The sequence below is a fragment of the Crinia signifera genome, chromosome 6 (genome assembly GCF_055691185.1).
Source record: "Crinia signifera chromosome 6, ASM5569118v1, whole genome shotgun sequence".
NCBI classification, from domain to species: domain Eukaryota; kingdom Metazoa; phylum Chordata; class Amphibia; order Anura; family Myobatrachidae; genus Crinia; species Crinia signifera.
This window is the reverse complement of record NC_139222.1, coordinates 66608049-66629421: the sequence shown is the minus strand read 5'-3', so window position 1 is coordinate 66629421 and position 21373 is coordinate 66608049. Positions and strand designations below refer to the sequence as shown.

The following is a 21373-nucleotide window of genomic DNA, read 5'->3' as shown; positions in this document are numbered from 1 at the left end:
GATCGAAAGCAGAAATACACTTGCCTGGCACATCTATTTCTGCTTCGATCTGGAAGATCAAAAGGCAGTTACATGCTACTCTAATCCAGCATTCCCCCCTCCATCCCCCTGTGCGCCGTTTTCCCGCCACTGAGATGACACAGATGCAACATTGTCCATGATATAGCCAGTGCACAATCCACATCAGCCCTTTCCTCAGAGAAAACATTTGGTATCCCAATTGCACACTGAGTGAAACATAACTACATAATAATCAGATAACTGATTGTTATGTAGTTATGTTTCACTCAGTGTGCAATTGGGATACCAAATGTTTTTTTCCTAGACAGAATTACCCCTCCCTTTTGTCACCTGAGTGACACACCTCTGATTGAGCAGCCTACCAACAAAAGTGTTGTTCTTTCCTCAGAGAGTGTTGCACCTGCCTGCTGTGCCAGGTTACCTGCTCATACCAAGCTGTATAAGCAACTCAGGCAGAAATGACCTCACGCACAGGGAATGCACCAGACGGCGTGACCGCTTTAAAGTTGTTTGTTGTCCAATATACTTAAAAATTAAAAATACATAGATCTGAATAAAGTTTATTTACATTAAGATGGATTTTTGTACAACAGTCACAAGTTAAATGAAGTGAATCTCTATGATGACCAAAACATTTCTGAATCAGAAGTTCAAACAATATAAACATACATAAAGGAGAGAGATTCCTACAAGAATAGAGATATGGATTTTAATAAACAAAAACAATGTTGCCGTTAGGTTTGTTGACTTTGGTTTCCTCATAGAGGAAATATGAGTGTTGCACTAGTAAGAACAATCTTCCATAAAATTGAAACACTAAAAACTGGGGCTACACCTTGCAAATAGAATCTCACACGTAGGAGAAAACGGAGGCGTGACCTGTGGACCATGGTCATTTCCTTACAGAACATTTACAGTATGAGAATCTCACACGTAGGAGAAAACGGAGGCGTGACCTGTGGACCATGGTCATTTCCTTACAGAACATTTACAGTATGACACTTTCTAGGTTACGGTTGCTAGCTTCAAACATAAATGTTCTATCTTTGTTAACGGAACATATTATGATATTTTCTCAGACCACGCGCACATGCCAGTGGTAGATAAAAGATTGATGGGAGAAGATGGGTGTATTGTATATATATATGCAAGGCCAACATTACTTGCTTGTAATAAAAGGACTATACGGTGGTATAGGGACGAACAGAAAACATGCCATGCCTCCTTCATCCATCACTGCTGCAGCCAGCTCCAGTCCATGCTCTAAAGAAGAAACACAAATCTGCGGATTAGCAAACCAGTAAAATAGAAGACATCCATTGAGAACATAACAAATGACCTTAATAAATGTATGGCTTACTAAAATAACAAAGCGTCCCCTCACTGTTGGGAACATTACTTGTACAATGTATGGGGTCCAGTTCCAAACATGTAGGTCAACTACAGTGTGTGATACTGTATATGGTTTCCAAGACAATAGGGGATATTCTATTAGCAGTCGTACTTTACCACGGCTATCCAATTAGCCCCGAGGTTATCCAATTAGCCCAGTAAGCTGGCACTTAACGGGGATTCTGCTTTGCACACTCAACAATATGAAGTTTTGAATGACACTAAAGAAAACCTTGGGGGAGGGCGTATAGAGGGAGGACATTTTATTTCAAAATACTCTACAATAGGGCTAAAATCGAAATCAAATAAAAGGAACTATTCCACTCACCTCAATACTTCTTTCCTGTTCCACTGTGCTCTCAATAATCACAGTGCTCAGCTGCTTCTGATAAAATAGGTTATCCTCTATAGCACGTTTGAAGGTCTCCCTGGAGAACAGACAGTTTATAACACACAATTCATTTTCGACATACAATGGTCTTAAAATACAAGTCTTATATTTTGCTTTTGTTTAAAATGCCTCTTTCTGTAAAACGCCGGACTGCCGAGTGCATCGTACAATGTCCAGAAAACACACTCCGTTAGCTGGGATACGCAGAGACAAGTCATGCAGTACATAGCGCATCATACCTGCTCTTGTCCTTTGGGATCAGCATGGAGGAGAGAGCCTGTGGAGTGCTAGAATCTGACCATCCCGATGTTTGAGGAGTGTTTGGATTTTCTAAATTGGTGGATCCCAATGAGCGTGCAGAGTTCTGCGATTGAACAGAAGAAAAAGTGCTAAGTGTACACAAGAGATGTAAAAACGCAATAAACAAATTGTATTTAACCAATCAAAAATATCCGGCTTATGGTGCCCACACATGGTGCGATTATCGCATGTGATTTGATTTTAAGTTCAAATTCCCACCTAGATCTGCTAAAGACCAACCAATAAGATCACTTAGAAAATCGGTCAGTATAGAACAGCCAGTTGAAGAGATAAGGCTGCAGCACATTCCAAACTTGAAACAAGGGAAATCACACCCAACTGCCACCCATCGATGTCCGGGACTCGCTGCCAGTCGGTGTGGCTCTCCTATTTGACTGTGCTGCAGACTCTCCTCTGCAACTGCAATTCCAAAAACAGAGCATTTTGTACTTAATGGGTATGCAAACAGGAGAACAGATTTTCTCCATCTGCAAGAAACATAAATGTCACATTTCCCAGTAAATTCCCATGCGAGTGTAGCCTAGAAGGCAGCAGCAGTAAATAGCAGCGGATATAGCAGGACACTTACACAAGCAATTTTCAGAAGGTGCCAGATCTCTCTCTGACGTTTGGCCTGCATCTGCATGAGGGTGCTGTCTGCTTCTTTTATGTTGTTCACAGTCATCTCGATTTGGGGTAGAAGGTCAATTATTTTCTGCTTGCAGCCCAGAAGCCGGCTGTGGGAACAATGTATGTAGATTGATCATTTAAATAAATAATGAAAAAAAAACAGGGGTAACTAATGCATGGTCTCCTGTGATCATATCCGATCACAAAGCCCACTTTATCCAGTTACATTGCATGAAAGAAGGATCCATCAGGAATACTGTACCTCAAGTGTCCAAACAGCTCCCTGAGAACCTTATCCTGTCCTTGTACAGTCAGCACAATTGTTTTCACCATCTCCGTACTATCACTGTAGGCATTATCTGCAATCATGAATGGATGGTTATTGCTTTTTTCATTGAAAAGTAAAGTAGAGGCTTTCTTTATAGTCCAAATATAATAAGAATTGATACCTGGAGAGCGTGGCTTCAATTGCTTGTATAGTTCTATGGCCTTTTGCTCCCTAGTGAACATAAACCAAATACAACATTCACAAAGTGAACACCAATCATTGCTGTGAGAAGACAGTTAGGGGGGTATTCAATGTCAGGGTCACGGCAGTCGAGCTTGCTCGACCGCCGTGACCCAGTCCTGTTCTCGGTCAGCTCGATCGAGAACACGCAGGCGGGATTCAATGTCCCGTCTGCCGGGGAGCGAAAAGGGGGCATGGCCACGAGTTGCGGCCGGGAAGAGGCGAGCTGCAGCCGGCAGCTCGTCACTTCCCGGCTGTTCTCGGCAGAACGAGCCCGACAGCTAGTGATGTCGGGCTCGTTCTGCCGAGATACCCTGCTCAATGCTGTCGGGGAAGACAGCATTGAATAGGGCCCGGCGGGCATCTCCCCGATGGGAGGTGCTCGCCGGAGATTGAATATCCCCCTTAGCCTGCATGTGTCCAGCATCTAGATCTGGGCAATGAAGTTATGCTGGGTGTTGTGTTTAAATGTATATTGGTAGCTGTCCAGATTACAACTATAGCAGCCTGCTACAGCATGCAGATTATTAGGGGATTTAGAGCAACAGAAGTATCCCAAGCAGTGTCAAGTGGTGCACATTCAAGGAGCATATTTTGGCTAGAGAAAGAAATAAAACATCCAGGGAGTTATTGGGCCGTATTCAATGCGGCCGGCGAGGGGGTTAAAAAGCAAGGATTGCCACAGACAAGATATCCTTGCCTTTAACCCCTGCGCCAGCTGCTCACCATATTTATGGCGCCGGGGGAATCCTCACTGTCAGAGGATGACAAGGATTCCTCCAAACAACAAGGCTCGCGGATAATGCAGGGAGCACGCTGCATTTAGCTGCAAGTCCCGCTGTTTTAGCGACCGCACACGCCATTTCTACGTCGCTACAAAAACCAAGCGAGGGGGGAACTGCATGTGCAGGGGGTCAATTGAATATTGACAGGGCGATCTGTGACAGCGAGCAAAAAGCATTGAATATACCCCAGTGTATGTGTCAATTGTTTAAGATTAATTTATTGATGGAAAAGTAGAAGAAATAAAAAAAAAATGAATCTTACAGATGCTCCATGACATCTCCTTGTCTACGAGCAAACGGACTCCTCTGCAGTTCAACAATCTCACTGTGGAGTCCCATAATCTGGTCATCCAGAAAGGAAATCTGCCCGGCCTAACAAACAGACAAGACATAAAATTTAAAAAAAAGGTGTCTCCTATTTATACATAACAAAAACAGAGTACAAAGTGGTAAAGAAATATAGTAAGATAATGTTATGTGGTATAAGTTCACTATCTCCCCGTCCTCTCTAGAAAACCACAATGTTCTCATTGTACAATCATTAAATTCCTGTTATATGATCATTATAAAAACAGGCCAAGTTTATTTATGATACCTTAGCACAAACCACGGCACGATCCTCCTTCTCTTTCCAGGCTCTCAGCATCTTCTCAGAAGCTGAAAGGCAAAGAAATTGTTCTTGTGAAACGGCACAGATTCTGACACATTAGTCCTGGAGATGCCCTACACAAACTCATTCAACAAAGTCACTCAACATTCAAGCTACAGTGTTAATGGAGCTTCAAGACCTGAAAACAATAATAACCTTAGTGAACAGAAAACTATAGGCAGATGTAGACTGGAGACTGGAAAATAGAGAGAAAAAGAATTTGCCAAACCGCTTCTTCCTGCAATACGACAGGCTATTTTTGGATAACAGACTAGTTGGTACTTTACCCCTCTCCAAGGCTTAGTAACTGACCATAGGTCTATAGATGTCCTGGTGTGTCTGAGCTGCCAGGTACCATGCATCTCTGCAGGCTGCCGCTATATATATATATATATATATATATATATATATATATATATATATATATATATATATATATATATATATATATATATATATATATATATGTATATGTGGGATACAGTCACTAGGTCTACAAGCATTATGGTGACATCACTAGGTTGACATGCATGAAGGTCGACAGGGTCATTAGGTCGTCATGCATTAGGTCCACAAGGAGATGGTCGACAGTCAAAAGGTCACCATGGAGTTTTTCAATTTTTATTTTGAGCACTACCATCCACTGGGGCGCTGTGGATGAATGAAATAGAGTGGCGAGAGTAGCGAGGCACCACACGCTATGTTTGTTTCAGTGTCCATGTGGACACCCCCATGAAAAAACCCATGTCGACCTTTAGACTGTTGACCTAATGACCCTGTCTAACTAACCCATGTCGCCCTTCAGTCATGTCGCCCTTCAGTCATGTCGCCCTTCAGTCATGTCGCCCTTCAGTCATGTCGCCCTTCAGTCATGTCGCCCTTCAGTCATGTCGCCCTTCAGTCACGTCGCCCTTCAGTCACGTCGCCCTTGTTGCTGTCTGTCCAATGATCCATACCCATTTAGGTGTCATATCAAAAAGAAATTTCAGCAACGTTTCCTCATGAATCCTTGTCACACTGCGTTGCCCTTAAAACACACTTTAAAATAAAATAAAAAAAAGGGATGCCCTCTGTCAGAATATACTAATGAGACCTGGTGTGCTAGGAGGGGCTGCTTAATGTGACTGCAGCAAAATAGTATGAGTACACATCTGTTGGTCTTAGGAGACTTTGTTAGTATATTGTATTGAAAACAGGTATGTATGTAAATACATAAGAGCAGGAAAGTATTTTTCCACTTCCATTCACAAACCAAACCCATTAATTAAAAAAGAATAACTAACTGTTCATGAGGTGCCACATTTCAGCAGCAGCAAAACTAGAAAAGCTCATAAACGAAACTCTAAACAGAGTAGAAAGAATAACGTAAAACAGTCAATATAATTATAGAGAGCTGACATTGTTGCTTGCCATCGATGGCAGAAGTGCAACTGGCCATCAATAGTGTATTACTATACAACAGATGATCAATGTTTTTACAAATCGATGGTCCTCCATTTCCTTTAATTGATTGGCCTATGGGCCAATCAAACTATGGGGTGGGGCTTCATGGGTGTCAGGGGCAGAGCTACGCTCCGTGACCCGGCCACTTGTGGGGGGGGGGGGGAAAAAGTGAAACTAAACTATTTGTTTAAGCTTGATATCGATGGTGGGAAACCATCTGGCTCTCCCCCATCGATGGCAAAACTATTCAACATCGGCCAAAACCATTGATGATTTATAATAATCTATGGTCGATGGCCATCTCTAAGGGAAAGGAGGTTAGAGACTGCAGTAGAGTGAAACTTTATTGATAGGGATGAGCAGTAAATTCTGCAGGGAATGATCAGCCAGTGACGTTATTTGCAGATACAGGACGGTGTGTCAGAAAACTCAGCCTATCAGAGAAGAGCTATTGGCAGTTGAGATAGAAAACCAGAATAAAGAAGTTTGCAGTAGTTGCGATGAAAGATGAAGGAATATACCACTTTTGTTGCATTGTATGCAAGAAAGGGGCATATTCTGGCAATTTGTTTTTTTGAGATGGCACAGGCAACATTCCATATAAATTAGACTTAATTTCCACTTTGCTCTAAATAGATCAACAGTCTAAAAAAAATGGAGAATAGGAAAAGCAGGAGTACAACAGATACTGCAGACCAAACACAATATGGGCCTGATTCATCTTTACTAGCAAAGGGGAAAAAAAGCATGCTAATGGGCTAAACCATGTTGCACTGCAGGTGGGGCGGATGTAATATGTGCAGAGAGATTAAGGGGGATATTCAATCTCCCGTAGCCATCTCCCGATGGGGGAGTTGGCTGCGGGGCCCTATTCACTGTTGTCTTCCTCGACAGCATTAAACAGGGATCTCGGCAGAAAGAGCCTGACTTCACAAGCAGTTGGGCTCATTCTGCCTGGAATTGACGAGCTTCTGGCTGCTCCCATGGCAGGTGGAACATTGAATCCCACCTGCAAATTCTCGGTCCAGCAGACCAAGAACGGGACTGGGTCATGGCTGTCGGGCCAGCCCGACAGCCGTGACCCAACATTTGATATCCCCCTAAGACTTGGGTTGGGGGTGTTTAAAATTAAATCTGAATTGCAGTGTAAAACGAAAGCCGTCTAGCATCTGTGAGCTACAGTACATGATAAAGCAGCCAGCATTTACCCTGCACAGAAACAATATAAATGTATTTGGTCCCCTTGGAAAGCAACATGGTTTGTTTAAGACACAACAATTGGTAAAGTGAAGGCGCTGCTTGGACACAAACTCTGGCAATGAATGAATGAATGAATGAATGAATGAATGAATGAATGAATGTGTTTAAAACATCCATTAAGCCAGAGAGAAGAACTGGAAAACCTGGCTTAGTTAGAATATTTTTTTTTGTTAAGAATCACTTTTAAAGAGATTCAGTCAGTCACAGTAAAGGAGTCACAAGTCCTGGAATCACTTCACTTGTAGCCTTGGACCTATTTCTGATGCCATAACTTGCATAAACCTTGTTGTCACTTGTAGCAGAAGCCAGATGACAAGTCTATAAAAACCAGATGACTGATATAAGTTACACTCACAGATTCCATAGGCCATCTGGTCGCTGTAGCGTTCTAGGTCGATCTCTATGCTTTTTTTAAAGAACTGCAGCTTTGCGTCAAGTTGCTGAGATGCGGATACCATTGTATTTTTCATCTTTGTAAGATTGGTATTATAGCGCAGTAGACTTAGCCTAAAAAGGGTTTAAAAATAAAGGTTACAAAGCAGTGTAGCCGACAGAATCAATAATCTAGACTATATTTTGTAATAGATGCTCCAAACTTACATGGCGGCTCTTTGGCCCTGAAAAAGTCGGATGTAGTCTTCCTTCAGGCCAGACACATAATGTACAGCTTCGGCCCACACCTTACGGAGTTGCATGATGGGAAGCTGAGCTTTGCTATCCTGCACTATATTGGGGACGAGGGAAGATAAGCTTGGTTGTTAAATGTGTGTGCACTTGTCTATATGATGTAGTAGAGATGTGCGGGTTCGGTTTTACTCGGTTATTGGCTATTCAAAACATGTGACAGATGATAGCCAGTAAGATCCTGGTTTGGGAACCGAATAAATCCAAGTAAAACCGAACCCACACATCTCTACTACAAAGTAGCACAAGGAAAATAGAAAAATACGCAATAATAACCAAATCATATGGAACCAGTATTAGATTTACTACAACATACTCCACAAAATGGAGATACCGAGAGTCGTTAAGATGGGATATGAATTGACTTACCAATGTAATTAACACATTCAGAAAGGTTTCTTGGCTGAAAGGGTCCTTCATAAGTGGTTTTGCTTTTATCAAATAAATAAACCATGTAGCTGTCCCAACCTCTCTGTGTGGGTAGAAAAGACAGAGGAACTGATTTAATGGCACACATAACCTGCCTTTATAATCTACATGTACATTTTATTTTTCCATATAGACATAAATATTACAACCAAGAGTGTTTTAAGCAATACAGGCCAGGAATTCAAGTCTCACCACTCCATCGATTACACATTGGGAGGCAGGCTTTCTGGGATCAAGGGACACCCCCATTTCCAACAGAAGTTCTTGGTTGCATGTGCTGATTCCAGTCTCTCTTTCAACACGAGATTGCAGGGAGTGCAAGCTTTCCTCAGGTTGCAGGAGGAAGGACAGGGTCTTCGCAGAAGTCATGTTCAGAATGTGCACAATCTGTGGAGAACGGGAAGTATGGAATACAGTACTTAGATGAAAGAGCTGCTCGATGGTTATGGGTGTACAGAATACAGAAGGAGAAGCGGAATAACTGCACGCTCATACCTTTAGGTTCAGAATATTATCCATCAACGCAAAGCACCGAGGATGACCAGTGTGGCTATCTAACCCTCCACCACGTTGCTGGGGGTCCCAGTTCAGTACCAACTGTAACCATGTCTCCAACTGGTCTACCATTATGCTAAAGGAAGATAAAAGGTTAATAAAGTTACAATGTGATCTCTAAATGAAAGTCAGATTCCCATTTTCCCCTGTATGCTACGGTTCTAGCAGATGCATGTTATGAGAAGTAGGGAAAAATGGTAGAGGCAGGAGAGCACCAAATTCATGTTCTCAAGGGCTGAATAAATGCACGGTCTATGGCAGTATCTAATAATACAGAGATTTTGGACTCTGGTATGGGGTTAAGTCATCTAATCAATTGTTTATATTTAACATCTCAACGGGAAATATTTGGTATCCTACTCGACAACACTCAAGTATGTGTTTGGGAAGAATCATATTAGCTATAGAGAATAAATGTATTCTTCAGGTATGGACACAGCCTACAGCTCCTCCGTTCTCCTATTTAAAAACTCAATTTTTTTGGGGTGCCCTGTGCCCTAGATTTGTACCCCCCAAAATGTTAGGGACTTGCCCGACTAATGAGGTCACCTGTACGCGGTGGGCAAGCCGTTACTTATGGCCATAAATAAGCGAAGAACCTCGCTAAAAATGCAAAATTTTATTGCAAAATTTTTAAATTGGGAGTTTAATTTGTGCACCTGCACCTTTGACTTTGTATGCAGTTCTACTGAAAGGTCTCCGCAGGGTCGCACCTCTCAATTGGTGTGCACCCCAGGACCCCACCCCTGTATATCTAATGCCGTGTATTTCCATACACATTAGAAGGCCAGAGACCCCTTCTGCGCCTGGTGGTAGCACCCACGCCCACCTGTCCTATATATTGGTTTTAATTAGGTTCCTGACATTTCTTAGACTGCATGCAGAGCAAGGTGAGACCTGCACAAATGTTTAATGGATTATCAGATGGGGGGGGTGCATTTCTGGGTTGTGGGCCCCCCTGGACTGGTGTGGCTGTTTGGCCTCAGGAGCAACACAAATTAACACTTATTTTCATATTCACTTTCATCCCTATTGTGTGTTTTATTTCAATGTAATTTATTTCTCACCTTTACCTCTCACTACTTCACCTCTCACTACTTTATCTCTCATTTTTTTACCTCTCACTTACTTACCCCTGCTATCTTTAGCAGCCTCTCTCACTAACCTATCCTCACTTTGTTTCACTATATATTTCTTTCAGTCTTGTGTTGCCCTGGGGTCACTCGGCTGCACCATTTTGGGGTGCCCTGTGCCCTAGATTTGTACCCCCCAAAATGTTAGGGACTTGCCCGACTAATGAGGTCACCTGGACGCGGTGGGCAAGCCGTTACTTATGGCCATAAATAAGCGAAGAACCTCGCTAAAAATGCAAAATTTTATTGCAAAATTTTTAAATTGGGAGTTTAATTTGTGCACCTGCACCTTTGACTTTGTATGCAGTTCTACTGAAAGGTCTCTGCAGGGTCGCACCTCTCAATTGGTGTGCACCCCAGGACCCCACCCCTGTATGGCTATCTAACCCTCCACCACGTTGCTGGGGGTCCCAGTAACCATGTCTCCAACTGGTCTACCATTATGCTAAAGGAAGATAAAAGGTTAATAAAGTTACAATGTGATCTCTAAATGAAAGTCAGATTCCCATTTTCCCCTGTATGCTACGGTTCTAGCAGATGCATGTTATGAGAAGTAGGGAAAAATGGTAGAGGCAGGAGAGCACCAAATTCATGTTCTCAAGGGCTGAATAAATGCACGGTCTATGGCAGTATCTAATAATACAGAGATTTTGGACTCTGGTATGGGGTTAAGTCATCTAATCAATTGTTTATATTTAACATCTCAACGGGAAATATTTGGTATCCTACTCGACAACACTCAAGTATGTGTTTGGGAAGAATCATATTAGATATAGAGAATAAATGTATTCTTCAGGTATGGACACAGCCTACAGCTCCTCCGTTCTCCTATTTAAAAACTCCATTTTTTTGGCTTTGCATCTGAACTAAGGATGAAAGATGGTAGGAAAACTCTTACCTGAAGGTCGAGGGCGAGATTTAATGCCGCCCAAGGTTAGGCGGTAGTGCGAGATGCCTGCCGAACCCGGACGTTTTTGTAAAGGGGAATTAACTCAACAATGCATGTTTTGTTAAGTTAATACCATCACTACTGTTATTATTGCCTGGACTACCTCAGTGTTCATACACTGCACCACACCCCACTATGGTTACAATTATTATTGTGCCTGGACTCCATCAGTGTTATTACACTGCACCACACCCCACTATTGTTACAATTATTATTGTGCCTGGACTCCCTCAGTGTTCCTACACTGCACCATGCACCACTATTGTTACAGTTATTATTGTGCCTCGACTCCCTCAGTGTTCCTACACTGCACCATACACCACTATTGTTACAGTTATTATTGTGCCTGGACTCACTCAGTGTTCCTACGCTGCACCAATTGCAAGTCCTTCATCTGTGTTACATCTCATCAGGGGAAGCGGTCATCTATTAGAATGAACTTAGGTCTACAGTCATTAGGTCGACCCCACTAGGTCGACTGGCAGGAAGGTCGACCTGACTTAAGGTCGACATGGGCCAAGGTCGACATGACTTAAGGTCGAATTTGCATAAAGGTCGACATGAGGAAGGTCGACTGGTCATAAGGTCGACATGGGTTTTTCACTGTTTTTTGAGCCGACATGTGCCGACAGGCGGTATTTCATGCCCTACCATCCACTAGGGCGTGGTGGGAGAATAAAATAGTGTGCCGAGCGCAGCGAGGCACCGTGCCCGAAGCATTGCGAGCGAAGCGAGGGCCCGATTCTCACTGCTAACTGTGTCCATGTCGACTGTGTCGACATTCGGATAAAAAAACTGTGAAAAACCCATGTCGACCTTATGACCAGTCGACCTTCCTCATGTCGACCTTTATGCAAATTCAACCTTAAGTCATGTCGACCTTGGCCCATGTCGACCTTGGCCCATGTCGACCTTAAGTCAGGTCGACCTTCCTGCCAGTCGACCTAGTGGGGTCGACCTAATGACTGTAGACCTAAGTTAATTCTGACAGATGTCCCGATTCCCTCATCAGAACTCCATCAGTGCTACACTTCTCCATTTGCTACCAAGCACGCTGTGCTTTCATAGACTGCATGACGTTCCTACGCTGCACCTCTTATTGTTATTTGTGCTCAAATTATGGTACTGTACCTGGTTGTTGCCGTTCATATTCACGTCAAGTCTCACCAGTTACCATCTGTGGTATTAATAAAGACTTGTGCTTTTACCTTGTGGTTCTGCTTCTCACTAACTGTCCTGGGTGCCTCCTGGTAATGCGCAGTTGCCTTATCGAGTCCCTACACCCGTGGTCATTTCTAGCTCTGATCTAACCACAGTCATGACATATGAGTCTGCTAACAAAATGGGTGTTGGGTGCAGGACGGTCACCCCACTATCTTTACTGCTTATACATTGCATATGGCTGACAAATCCCAAAACCCTACCGCGAGTACCAAAATTAGGCAATTTTATTGGACAGGAGAATTATTGGGAGTGTGCGAATGTCTGCAAGTTTCCTGTGACAACGCGCATCTAATTGGACTGATCCCTATATACTTATTCCTTGTATCGTCATAGGGGATCTAAACTGCTCATAAATGTTTTGAGAAAGAAAAGACCAAAAAAATGGAAGTGAAAGGGCATTATGGAAGGCTATCCTCTCCATCGCACAATGTTTAACCAAGCAGGATGGTCACAATGGAATGTTATTGAAAAGTTTTGCTGCTCAAGGGCAACCAATCAAAATGTTGGACTGAATGTATCCTTATGCCTACATTATAGTTCCCAGCAGTCAAGTTGCCAGGTCTGTCCTCTAGCAGTAACATACCTGCACAGGTTATTAGGCAGTGGCAAATGTGCGCTGAATCGAATTTCTCCTGACATCTCTTCGTAAGCATAGATGTGCTTAGGATCCTTCTTTTTAATTTTCTCATGCCTAATGAAAAATGAACATCACATTAGCAAATTGGGAGATACCTGCTAGTATGGCAAAAACACAAACAAGGAGGCAAAATAGATCACAAGAGAGGAGATGCATAGCGGGATATTTGTATTTTCTCCAATCAAACACTTTGATGAACAGTCATTTCATAGCCTTAATACATTGTACTTCCCGGTATATCACAAGCAAAACATATGTTGCCATGAAGCCAGTATTCAGTATAGAAATAAAAAGGCAACACATCGGTGGGATATGTAATGCACAGAAATCCTGGTGGCAGGAGCTCATAACTGGAAGTAGGTTAGTATATACTGCAGATAGTATTTCTATAGATATCTGCCTCTGATGACTTGAAACTTATGTATCTCACTAATGTAGGGTAAGCATTTTATTATCTTTTACACACACACACACACACACACACACACACACACACACACTAAAAAAACACTTCTAGCACTGAATAGTTCAAGCAAAACACTCTTTCCATCTAACTACATAACATCTGCAAGTGTTCTGTTATCGTTCAAAAGGTCTTAGGTTTCTACACTAGATACAACTAAAGTATTGACAGGGTTCTTACCAGTGACCTTCAATGCTACTTGGTGTAATGGTTAGCATTACTGTCTCACAGCACTGAGGTCATGGGTTCAATTCCCACCATGGCTCTAACTGTGTGGAGTTTGTATATTCTCCCTGTGCTTGCGTGGGTTTACTCCGGGTATTCCAGTTTCCTCCCACAATCAAAACACATAATGGTAGGCTAATTGGCTCCTACCAAAAATTAACCCTATAATGAATGTGTGTGCGTGTACATGTGGTAGGGAATATAGATTGCAAGCTCCACTGGGGCAGGGACTGATCTGAATGTACAAATATTCTCTGTAAAGCGCTGCGGAATATGTGTGCGCTATATAAGAAACTGGTAATAAATAAATAAATAAATAAATAAATAAATAGCAGACATAATTAAAGCAATGGTTTGGATCTCTTCTGCTGAAAGGAAGGGAGCAGTGCTGAATGTGACTGGTAAGATAATGACCAGGATACTTATGAATGACCGGCGAATACTGAATCCAGCATCCCAAATTAATGCAGACAGGGGCCAAGTAAGTATTTGTACCCTCCCTTCCCCCTCCAACCCCCACTAGTGCCTAAACCTAACCCCCCCCCCCCCGCCTTCCACTGGCCACATGCTATAGCTGCCCACATACTCGAGTTCAGCATCCTGGCAGAAGGAATACCGGTACAGGTCTCCTGGTGTCAGTATACTGAAATCCAGCATCCTGACTGTATCGAATAATGACCATAGTTTTGCACTGGTATCATAATAAGACCACAAGTGGTGGAGTCATAGAGAAGATCCCACCAAAACTAACAAAGTAAAAGGGAGGGATATTGTTAAATTCAATATCAGAAAACCTATATATAAAAAAAAGGGGATTTTTGGTTCTTACCTGTAAAATCCTTTTTTCAGAGGCCAAGGTGGATGCTGGGGTGTGGGTATTCCGGGCTGGAGGTCCGGGCACCAAGGAGTAGAAACTTCTTGTGGCTAGTGCAGCCCCAGGCTCCGCCCCCCTAATACCCCTTCCTGTCCTCAGAGACCAGTTTTTTAACTTTAACAAGCCGAGGAACAGGTATAGGAGAGGGGAACCATTCAACTTTTTGAACATTCAATCAACAGAACACTAAACTGTGAACTATAACTAAGTAACTGCAAGATTTGGAGCGGTAGGGCGGGCGCCCAGCATCCACCTTGGCCTCTGAAAAAAGGATTTTACAGGTAAGAACCAAAAATCCCCTTTTTTCTTACGGCCAGTGGTGGATGCTGGGGTGTGGGACGTCCTAAAGCTGTGTCCCTAAGGGTGGGACCGCTCCCGAGCTGCACTGAGGGCACCCCTGCCAAAGGCCGCATCGGCCGAGGCGAAGGTGTCGAATCGATAGAATTTGATGAACGTGTGAGCCGAAGACCACGTGGCTGCCCTGCAGATGCTCTCCGCCGAGACCCCTGCCCTCAGGGCCCACGATGCCCCCACAGACCTGGTGGAATGCGCCCTTATCGAATGCGGTACTGGTCGTCCCGCCAACAAGTACGCTTGCCTTATGGTAGACCTTAGCCACCTAGCCAATGTGCATTTTGAAGCAGGCCAACCCAGCTTCCGGGCATCAAAGAGAACAAAGAGAGAATCAGACTTCCTTATCTGTTCTGTTCACATAAATTTTTAGGGCTCGGACAACGTCCAAGGAAACATCGTTATCCTGCGAGTCTGTGGTTGTACTGTAAACTGGAACTACCATTTCATGATTTATATGAAATCGGGATACAACCTTTGGGAGGTAGTCCAGTCTAGTTCTGAGAACTGCTCTATCTTCATGAAAGATGAGCAATGGGGCCTTACAGGAGAGAGCCCCTAAATCTGATACTCTGCGCGCCGAAGCAATGGCTAGCAAGAAAATAGTCTTCAGAGTGAGCCATGAAAGAGAAACTGATTCCAAGGGTTCGAATGGGGCCTTCATCAAACTTTTTAGCACCAAAGTAAGATCCCATGGGTTTGCTGGTGGACGTATGGGAGGTTGTAGGTGAAGAGCTCCCTGTAGAAATGTATGGATTGTGGATGACGTAGCGATCTTCCTCTGGAAAAGGACAGAGAGAGCCGACACTTGAACTTTCAAGGATGAATGACTCAACCCCATGTCCAGGCCTGATTGTAAAAAATCCTAGGACCCTATCCAGCCTGTATATCCTTGGGTTGAACCTCCTGGGCTCACACCAAAGAAAATACCTTTGCCAGACTCTGTGGTACACCCTAGCTGACGATGGTTTTCTTGCCGCCAGCAGCGTCTTAATGACTGTAGGGGGAAAACCTCTCCTGCTCAGGATCGACTCTTCAATAGCCACCCCGTCAAAGCCAGTCTGGCCAAGTCGGGGTGTAGGCACGGTCCTTGTGACAGGAGGGGCAAGGGTAACGGTGGTGCCTTGGCCATTTGTAGTAGGTCTGGATACCATGATCGTCTCGGCCAATTCGGGGCCACTAGGATCATGGTCACCCTCTCTCTCTTGAGGCGTCGAAGTAGTCGGGAGATTAGAGGAATTGGTGGAAATGCGAACACCCTTTGAAACGGCCAAGGGGCCGATAGTGCGTCTACCAGACACGCCTGTGGGTCCCTTGTTCTGGCTCTGTACAGGGGAAGTTTTTTGTTGTGTTTTGAGGCCATAAGGTCGACCTGTGGCATTCCCCACTGACTTGTCAGGACTGTGAACGCTTCTGGATGGAGGGACCATTCCCCTGAGTGGATCGTCTGCCGACTCAGGAAGTCCGCCTCCCAGTTCAACACTCCTGGAATGTATACTGCCGACAGGGTGAGTAGGAATTTCTCTGCCCATAGGAGGATCTGGGTCACTTCCCGCATGGCTGCTCGGCTCCGGGTTCCCCCTTGATGGTTCACGTACGCGACTGCCGTCGCGTTGTCTGATTGGATTCTGACTGGTCTTCAGTGAAGAAGGGTTCCTGATTGGTCGAACGTCCGGGAGATGGCCCTTAGTTCCAATACATTTATTGGTAACTTTGTTTCCTTTTGCGACCACCGGCCTTGGAATGACTGGTCCAGGGTCACAGCTCCCCAGCCTATCAGGCTGGCATCTGTTGTCACAATGATGTAATTGTGGCTTGCAAAGGATTTTCCCTTCCTCAGATTGTCCGACAGCAGCCACCACTGTAGAGACTGTCTGACTATGTTTGATATGGTGAGGAACTGTCTTTTCAAATCCGTATGTGATCGGTTCCAGCGAGACAACAGGGCTAGCTGGAGTGTTCGGGAGTGGAACTGTCCAAATTCCAGCATCGGAAAAGTGGATACCAGTTTCCCCATTAGTGTCATACAGAGATGCACTGACACTCTGCGTTGTGTCAGAAACGCCTTGATTTGTGAGTGAATGTCCTGTATTTTCTTCTTGGGAAAAAACACTCTCTGGGCATCTGTATCTATTAGCGCTCCCAGATGTATCATGGTGGATGAGGGAGTCAAGCTGGATTTCTTCCAGTTGATTATCCACCCGTGGGATTGGAGCATGTCCAGAGCAATCTGGAGGTGGGTCTGGATCTCTTCCTGTGACTGTGCTACTATCAGTAAATCGTCTAGGTAAGGAAGAATTCGAATGCCTAGGAGGTGCAGGCGAGCCGCCATTACCGCCATGACTTTCGTAAACACCCGGGGGGCTGTTGAGAGCCCGAACGGGAGAGCACGAAACTGAAAGTGGCGATCCAATATTGCAAATCTGAGAAATCTCTGATGCTCCTGTTTGATTGGAATATGCAAATATGCATCTTGTATGTCCAGTGAGGTCATCAGATCTCCTGGTTCTAGGGTGCTTAGAATGGAGCTCAAGGACTCCATCCTGAACTTGGGTACCCGCAGGAACACATTCAGTCTCTTGAGATTCAATATCGGACGGAAGGACCCATCTGGTTTGCTGACCAGGAACAGATTTGAATAGAATCCTGTCCCCCTTTGGGAATGTGGAACAGGTATGATCACCTTCTGTTCCAACAGGGTTGAGACTGCAGTCTCGAGGGCTACCGCCTTGAGCGGGTCCTGTGGGAGGCCCGTTGTAAAGAATTGTGTTGGGGGTCTGGAGCAAAAGGTCAGAGCATACCCGTGCGATATTAGATCCAACACCCAGGAGTCCGATGTGGAACCTGACCAGGTCTCCGCAAACTCCAGAAGACGGCCCCCCACCCATGGCACTTTCTTGGTGTGCCCGGCGTCAGGCCGCTGGCTTTTCAGCCTGTTTTGGGGCCTGGCGACGAGCTGCCCAACCCTGTTTGGGCTTGGACTTCTGCGTCTTTTGGGAGGACAGTTGTGACCTAGTTGGCCAGGACCCTGTATAATGTGATCTGCCCCTGGAGGGACGAAAAAACCGAAAGGCCTGTTGCCTTGGTTTGGAGGTTCCTGTGGGCAAAAAAGCAGACTTTGAGGCTGCAATGGAAGTGACAATCTTGTCCAATTCCGTTCCAAAAAGAATGCCCCCCGTAAAAGGTAAAGCCTCCAAAGCTTTCTTGGAATCGTTATCGGCTTTCCAAGATCTAAGCCAGAGGGCTCTGCGTGCGGCCACAGATACTGCAGAAATTTTTGATGCAAAGATTCCCGCATCCAATACTCCCTCACTTAGGTAGGAACTAGCCTCTCTAATATTGTCCACAAAAGACAGCAACTCAGATCTTTTAGTCCCTGATTGAAGGCCCTCCAGGAGCGCATCTGCCCAGTGTGCTATAGCTCTGGTTGTCCAGGCAGCCGAATAGCTAGGTCTAACTGCTGCCCCTGCATTAACGTATATGGACTTGAGAAACTGATCCAGTTTTTTGTCTACTGGATCTTTCAAGGATGTTACATCAGGTATGGGCAGGGCCGTTGCCTTAATTAACCTGGTGACATGGGCGTCCACCTGAGGAGGCTCATCCCACTTCTTGTGGCTGTCTGGGAGAGGATAAAAGGAAGGAATCCGCTTAGACACAAAAAATTTCCTATTTGGATGCTTCCAGGCTTCTTCAAACAGATTATCCAACTGCTTGGACTGAGGGAAAAAGGCACTATCCTTCTTTTTGCGTTTGAACACTGGTTCAGTGTCTATGCCCTCTGCAGCGGCCTGTGTATCTGGCTCCTTTATGTTGAAAGTGAGCCGTATCAATTTGATTAGGCTATCTACTCTGGCCTGGGACATATGATCCTCAGTATCAGCACCCACATCATCTGCTACATCAATAGCGCCCCCGTCCTGTTCGTCTCCAGTTGTATTATCATCATCATCTGTGTCCTGTAAAAGAGGCTGAGTTTCTAAGATGGGAGTCCTATGGAAGGTCTATTTGCACTAGACCCTGTCAGAACATTTTGTAGTGAGGATGAAACCTGCACCAAACCCTGGACTGACTGAGATAGACCTGCTACCCAAGCAGGTTCTGGCTGGGGCTGGACCTGGGGAGCTGGTGCGGCAGCGGGGTTACGTGACGCTGCCAGCTGGGAAGCTAATTCCCTCATCGCAGAGGACAGGTCTGCAGCCCAGTCCGGTCTGCAGGGAACATCCGCATTGGGTTGCGAACTAGGTCCCGGCTGAGAGCAACGGTCACAGAGGCCTGTGTGGTTCTGCTCTGCACTAGCAAAATTTTCTTTGCACACTGTGCAAGTATATGCGTGCAACACTGGAGCGGGACCAGGCCTACGGTATTTCCCCTTTGCTGACATGATGTGTGTGTGTATGTATCCTAGTAAATTAGTAACCTGAGTTAACTAAGTACACCAGTAATATTGTATGTGGGAATTGTCAGTCACTAAATAAAAGAATAAGTGAACTAATACTGCGCTCTCTGTCAATTCTACAGAGAGAGATGTGGTATATGAATACTCACATCAACATAACAAACTGTGGAAAATAACAAAGACAGATAAAATACACTGCAGTATCTTCAATCCCCCACACAACACATACACACAGGAATTCGGCACTTGGGTTGCGAACTAGGTCCCGGCTGAGAGCAACGGTCACAGAGGCCTGTGTGGTTCTGCTCTGCACTAGCAAAATTTTCTTTGCACACTGTGCAAGTATATGCGTGCAACACTGGAGAATTGTCACTGGACAATTCACCATATAAGTGAGGTGAGGATAATACAACCTGTCACTGATAACAGTGGAGGCAAAGGGGGGCGATTTCTTAAGCTCCTCTCCGTTTAGCAGGCAGGCAGCAAGTGAGCTAAAATGGCCCCCGCTGTGACACAGGGGGGAGGAGAGGAGCGCTCGCGGCGGGAACCCAGGACAGGCCATTGCCGCGAGCATGGGGGCGGAGTTATCTTGTAACTCCGTCCCCTCCTGGAACCACCAGCGTAACTCTTTCCCCACAGAGAGAGATGCTTATGCAGAAATCCCTGGTGGTCTAGCGGTTTCTCAGCATGAGCTGAGTACTGCTGCCAGGCCTCCGGCGGCGCCCCCTCCGCCGGCGGTGTGAGCCGCGATATCCAGCTCCCCTCAAAGGGGAAGCCGCTTACCTGTGCTTCTCCCGGCTGCAGCTCCCTCCAAGTGCCTGAGGTGTCTGGTGTGAGCGGCCGACAGGTCCGTCCACCAGACGCCGGGAGAGGTCTCTGCCGTCAGCCGCAGCAGCGCTGCGAGTCTGACGGCTGTGTAAAAAAAAAATATATATATATTAAAATAAAACGAAGTTAATTAGGGCTAAAATTGCCCTCTCCTTAGCGTGGTGCCTGTTCCTCAGAGCACCAAGGAAAAAAACTGGTCTCTGAGGACAGGAAGGGGTATTAGGGGGGCGGAGCCTGGGGCTGCACTAGCCACAAGAAGTTTCTACTCCTTGGTGCCCGGACCTCCAGCCCGGAATACCCACACCCCAGCATCCACCACTGGCCGTAAGAAAAATGTAGATGGTCTAAATGGTCGTTAATGTTACCATATTATATCCATGCGGTGCATATGTGGTCTGATATAACTACAAGTCCCAACATGCCTTGCCACTGTAATGTTATTAGGGAATGGTAAAACTGTGGCAATGCATGCTGGGAGGTGCAATTTCACAACAGCTGGAGAGCTACAGGTTGATCATGCCTGACATAACAGAAGATAATGTATATCATAACTTCGAGAGAGCAATAAAAGTACCAACCAATCAGCTCCTATAATTTTACAGGCGGTGTTTAAGAAATGTCAGTTACGAGCTGATTGGTTGATATTTTATCTTTCTGTCTCCAAGCTTTCTCATAGTTTTTATTAATAAAAATGTTAACCCCAGATACACATGGCGCCAAGAAGTATTGAGTGAAAGATTTAATATTAATTTACATAGCAGCTTTCCACAGAGAAGTAGCGGCTTCATTAATATATCCCATAGTATGCCTGCCTGCAGCTCGCCTCTTCCCGGCCGCAACTCACAGCCACGCCCCCTTCTCGGTCCCCGGCAGGCAGGACATTGAATCCCGCCTGCATGTTCTCGGTCGAGCTGACCCGGAACGGGACTGGGTCACGGCGGTCGAGCAAGCTCGACTGCCTTGACCCTCAGATTGAATACCCCTAAGAAAGAAAGGTTGATTGAGGTATGGAAAAATACAAGGCCAAGGCAGAATACTTACCAGGTAAATGGCTGCATGTAATGTAGGAATGGTCTGAAGCCAGCTATGCACTCGAAAACCATGGTACCAAAGCTCCAATAATCCACAGTTGAGGTGTACGGTTTGTTTTCAAACAGCTCCGGAGCCTTTGGTTAAACCAAATACATACCAATTACAAAAGCAATAAAGAAAGTTTATAATAAAAAAAAGTCAGATTTGTCCC

The 21373-nt window shown here is 45.0% G+C and overlaps 1 protein-coding gene across 3 annotated transcripts in view; it reads right to left on the bottom strand.

Moving 5' to 3' along the window:
• Positions 1 to 565: 565 nt before the first annotated feature.
• Positions 566 to 21373, bottom strand: part of CHUK (component of inhibitor of nuclear factor kappa B kinase complex) — a 30747-nt gene continuing 9939 nt past the window's right edge. For 2 of the 3 annotated variants that reach the window (XM_083146198.1, XM_083146197.1), the window contains exons 7-21: positions 21172 to 21296; positions 12937 to 13044; positions 8988 to 9123; positions 8685 to 8879; positions 8433 to 8535; positions 7980 to 8103; positions 7735 to 7886; positions 4623 to 4684; positions 4290 to 4399; positions 3184 to 3233; positions 2997 to 3093; positions 2694 to 2841; positions 2044 to 2168; positions 1742 to 1841; positions 566 to 1284 (exon numbers count right to left, since the gene is read on the bottom strand). In XM_083146198.1, the coding sequence (XP_083002324.1) occupies positions 1255 to 1284; positions 1742 to 1841; positions 2044 to 2168; positions 2694 to 2841; positions 2997 to 3093; positions 3184 to 3233; positions 4290 to 4399; positions 4623 to 4684; positions 7735 to 7886; positions 7980 to 8103; positions 8433 to 8535; positions 8685 to 8879; positions 8988 to 9123; positions 12937 to 13044; positions 21172 to 21296 (1665 nt within the window). In that variant the 3' untranslated portion in view covers positions 566 to 1254. The remainder of the gene's footprint in view (positions 1285 to 1741; positions 1842 to 2043; positions 2169 to 2693; positions 2842 to 2996; positions 3094 to 3183; positions 3234 to 4289; positions 4400 to 4622; positions 4685 to 7734; positions 7887 to 7979; positions 8104 to 8432; positions 8536 to 8684; positions 8880 to 8987; positions 9124 to 12936; positions 13045 to 21171; positions 21297 to 21373) is intronic. The other variant, XR_014444383.1, reaches the window with a different exon arrangement.